Consider the following 5,000-nt stretch of genomic DNA (forward strand, 5'->3'; position numbering starts at 1 on the left):
GACTCTTTTGAGGTTCTCCGCCGATGATCCGTCGCTGTTGTTGTTGTTGTTGTTGTTGTTGTTGTTGTTGCATCCCTTCACCACCGGATCCTCCGGGCCCTCCCCGGTGCCGCTGTCCCTCTCCTCCTCGAGGGCCAGGCGCGCGTCCACCACGGACGAGCAGAGCGAGCTCACGCTACTCTGTTCCACGGACGAGCAGAGCGCGCACGCCAGGGGCGACAGCACCACCTTGTTCTCGTGGAGGAGGCCGGCGGGCAGCAGTGGAACGTGTGCCGCGGACCGCAGGCTCGAGACCGCTGGGATGGATGGTGAGGCTCGCGCAGCTGCTGTGCTTCTTTAGGCTGGCACCCCCCCACTCTCGCTGTTCCTCCTCGTGCAAGAGGCGCGTGAACACGTTAGTCCTTCTCTTGTCGCGCTGCTTCGAGCGCAGGTAACCGATCATGACGGCGATGAGGAAGATCCCGTAGAAAGAGATGAGTATGATGACGTAGAGTCGCGCGCTGCCCTCCTCCTTGTCTGCCGACGATGAGGACGCGCGGCGTGTGATAGCGTCCAGTAGAGGTGCGGCAGCAGCTGCGCTCCCGTTACGCGAGCTGTCCATGCCCGCGCCGGAGTCGTAAACTTGGTTTGGTGACCTAAAGAAGACAGAGATGAACCCTCTCACGGTCCACTGGCGGCCCCCCTGCAGCAGGCTGCTTGCTGTGGCCTCGTCTCCCTTCGCGTCCTCAGTAACTGGACGGAGTTCCTAAAAAAAAAAGGGTCTCGCCGTTTTTTCTAGTTTCTCATCGGTCATAGGTGAATTGAAACGACAAATAGATAAATAAGTAAAATAGATAAATAAGTAAAATATCTTAAAAGCTTTTTAAACTCTATCGGTCTGTTGGCACACTTGCGTGCGCTGTCTTGCCTCTGGCAGCTTGTGTGTGTCTGAGAGTCTGAGCAGACTTCGGTGCCGTGAGTGAGTGTGTGTGTGTGTGTGTGTGTGTCCGGTTTAAATACGAGCCTCTGGAGCTGCGTGTCACGTGGTTTTGGGGGGGCTGCCCGCTCGTCTGGACAGCCACCAAAAAAAACATCGGGGGGTGGCCACGCGCCAGAGGAAACTATGTCGGAGGGCGAGCCGGTAATACGTGACCCTAGCGCGCAACGCATTTGCACACGAGGGCCCGCACGTTCTCTCTTCCCGTAAGAAAAATAAAATCTTAAAAGAGATGTCCCTAGCAGTTTCTCTAACTAAATGTTTAGACATCTCAATATTACTCCCTCTGTTTCTCCCTCAAGACAGGGATGGGGCAAAAGCACAATGAAGTGCTCGTGACAAGGACTGTTCAAAGCTGTCGTGGAGAAGAGTGGCTAAGAGATGTGTTTTTGTTAAGTGTGGTTTAAGATTTTTACAGTAAGGTGCCTCATCTCATTTTTGTCTCAAACTGTTTCTCCTAAAGGATTTCAGGAGAAATGTGTGTGATTAAGATGGTACCGATGTGATTAAATGCCCCATACTTCCTATCTGCATACGTTGTAAACTGTATTCCTTTGTCTCGTTTTCTTTCCATGTTTAATGTTATCTTCCATCTGTTCCTCCATCTTCCCCTCCATGTCTACATCTCCCTGTCTGTCTGCCTCTCTGACTCGTCTGTCTCTCGTGGTTGATGGGGCTTCTTACAAAAATACATTCTCAGACTCCTGTAAGATGGTGCGGCATTAAGAATACAATTCTCTCTTGGGGCAGAGAGAGAGCAGCGGAGCGAGAGAGAGAGAGAGAGAGAGATGGGGCAGATGAGATTAAACTGATACAGATGTGGATCATCTCTGGATCTGAGATGGTGTTAGAGGCCTTTGTTACCTACAGGACTCCGGAGCATATAAGTATATTTATTAGACAAACAACAATTGCAATCGGGCTCACTCCCAGCACAAGGCTGAAAGTGAAGCCCTGATAAACACATCGCACAAGGTTTATATGTGAGTGTGAGTGTGTGTGTGTGTGTGTCCGGTGGCATTGTGTGTGTGTGTGTGTGTGTGTGTGTGTGTGTGTGTGTGTGTGAGTGTGTGTGTGTCTGGTGGCATTGGGTGTGGTAAGGGGAGTGAACGGAGATTACACCATCATTCCATCATCATTCCGTCATGGCTGCATGATCACCACGTCTGTGTGTGTGTGTGTGTGTGTGTGTGTGTGTGTGTGTGTGTGTGTGTGTGTGTGTGTGTGTGTGTGTGTGTGTGTGTGTGTGTGTCTGTCTGTGTGTGTGTGTGTGTGTGTGTGTGTGTCTGTCTGTGTGTGTGTGTGTGTGTGTGTGTGTGTGTGTGTGTGTGTGTGTGTGTGTGGATACTGACACTGGAGTCTGATAGTGTCTATCTGCCTGCCTTTGTGTGTGTGTGTGTGTGTGTGTGTGTGTGTATACTGACACTGGAGTCTGATAGTGTCTATCTGCCTGCCTGTGTGTGTGTGTGTGTGTGTGTGTATGTACTGACACTGGAGTCTGATAATATCTGCCTCTGTGTGTGCGTGCGTTTGTGTGTCATCACCATCATCATCATCTCAACACTAACATCATCATCACATCATCAAATCTCTCAGTGTGTCGTTGTTTCTTGTGGCCTAAGGCGACACACTAATAAACACAATCACACACACACACACACAAACAAACAAACACAATCTCACACACACACACACACACACACACACAAATAAACACGCACACACACACGCACACACACACAATCACACACATAAACACACACACACACAATCACACACACACATACTTGAGCATGACGTGTGTAGGCATTGAGAATAAGTAGTATAAGTGTAAGGACAGACAAACTCAGCATTTTTAATATTTGATTCAGACACCATTTAATAGAATAACTTAACAGGATCTCAGACGATTTAATGTTGAGCTTAATAAAGAGCTTTCATAAACCACTAAACATTCCCCAACACACACACACACACAGAAAGATACATAAAGTACACACACACACACACACACACATAAAGTACAGACACACACACACACATCCATAAAGTACACACACTCACACATCACACACATATAAAATTATTCTGCATCATCTATCACCCCCCCCCCCCCCCCCCCCCCGCATCATCTGTCATTCCTGAGTCCTGCATGTCAGACCCCCGCCCCCCCCCCCAAAGACCAAGTTATGGGTTGGAACTTAGGCGATACTCCACGTTTGCCCTGTGTGTGTGTGTGTGTGTGTATGTGTGTGTGTGGTGAAAGAGCTCGGCTGAAAGTCATATTTCACATCCCTGGCCCACCTGTCTCCACAGCTACAAGTCAGTCAGCATCCTCACTTCTAGGTTACCATGACTACAGTTTCATCCCCACATCGACAGCTCAAATCACCAGGACAACAGCCAGCGAAAGTGCTGTTAGGTAGACAAACTCATGAAACAACCAATCAGTGGCAGGCTCCTCCCACTGTGGGTGTGCCTTAAGGAAATGTCTGTGTAAAGACCTCTTGGACTGAGTGTATGTGTGTGTGTGTGTGTGTGTGTGTGTGTGTCTGTACCCCATTTACGTGGTCTAAACAGCGGACACACCAGTGTGTTGGTCAGGTGAACGCGTGGATACAGGGATGGTGGACGCAGGGTTGCTCGAGGCAGAGAGAGAAGAAAATAAGCCACAAAACGCCACTTCCTGTCCAGCAGGAAGTGATGTCATTCAGCAGAGGAACCTGAACGGACAGATGGAAGTGTGGATCAGCCAATGGGAAGACCTGGATTGAGACAGGGCGGGGCAAATCACATAGAGATTAAACCTGATAGGCACCACAGTGTTTGTGTGTTTAATGTATGTGCAACGTATTCTTGACGTGTGTGTAGCGTGTTTGGTATCTGTGCTGGTGTTAGGTACATGTGTTGGGTCTTTTGGACATGTTTGTGTGTGTGTGGAGAGTATTTGGTGTGTCGTGGGTGTTTGGAAGCGTTTGTGTGTGTGTGTGTGTGGAGAGTATTTGGTGTGTGTGTGTGTGTGTGGGGAGTATTTGGTGTGTGTTGGGTGTTTTGGACGTGTGTGTGTGTGTGTGTGTGGAGAGTATTTGGTGTGTGTTGGGTGTTTTGGACGTGTGTGTGTGTGTGTGTGTGGACAGTATTTGGTGTGTGTTGCGTGTGTGGACAGTATTTGGTGTGTGTTGGGTGTTTTGGACGTGTGTGTGTGTGTGTGTGTGGAGAGATTTGGTGTGTGTTGGGTGTTTTGGACGTGTGTGTGTGTGTGTGTGTGTGGAGAGTATTTGGTGTGTCGTGGGTGTTTGGAAGCGTTTGTGTGTGTGTGTGTGTGTGTGGAGAGTATTTGGTGTGTGTGGAGTGTGTTTTGGACGTATGTGTGTGTGTGGAAAGTTCTGGATGCTGGAATGTACCTCAGCCTCACATCTCTTCACTTTCTTTGGGGGGAAACAGATATGACTGCATGTAGGGTCAAGGGTCAGGGTTCAAGGGTCAAGCACAGCGAAGCGCTGAGTATGGCTTCCTGTCCAGTCTACAACTACAAATCCCATCATTCCTATAGGCTTCATGTCCAGTTTTGAACTACAAATCCCATCATTGCTATAGGCTTCATGTCCAGTTTTGAACTACAAATCCCATCATTCCTATAGGCTTCCTGTCCAGTCTACAACTACAAATCCCATCATTCCTATAGGCAATCTGAGCACATATCCCCTAATGTTGCTTACACGTCTAGTAAACGGACATACATTTAGTACATACATCTAGCACACTTCTATATATATAATCATTTAAAGCCTGAGTGTCATGGCAATCCCATGAAGTCCTTCAGTAGGCTAAATACATGTCCTATGAAAGCTGTGCTTTTCTCCATCCTGCTCACAAGGCCACGATGCTTAAAGAGCAAGACATTAAGGCAGCAGGAAACGGGTTTGGATACATGAGACAGACCCTGCTCGTGTGTGTGTGTGTGTGTCTGTGTGTGTGTGTGTGTGTGTCTGTGTGTGTGTGTGTGTGTGTGTCTGTGTCTGTG

General features: G+C 48.6%; 1 protein-coding gene across 1 annotated transcript; it reads right to left on the bottom strand.

Annotated features, from left to right (window-relative positions):
* Nucleotides 1-4: 4 nt before the first annotated feature.
* kcne4 (potassium voltage-gated channel, Isk-related family, member 4) lies at nt 5-1,386 on the bottom strand (the record flags this gene model as incomplete). The annotated part of the gene is given in 2 exon segments (XM_042707146.1): nt 5-306; nt 308-1,386. Coding segments are annotated over 2 exon segments (596 nt in total), but the record flags the coding sequence as incomplete, so codon positions are not given.
* Nucleotides 1,387-5,000: the final 3,614 nt, after the last annotated feature.

This window comes from Clupea harengus, unplaced genomic scaffold, assembly GCF_900700415.2.
Source record: "Clupea harengus unplaced genomic scaffold, Ch_v2.0.2, whole genome shotgun sequence".
In the NCBI taxonomy this organism is placed as follows: Eukaryota; Metazoa; Chordata; class Actinopteri; order Clupeiformes; family Clupeidae; genus Clupea; species Clupea harengus.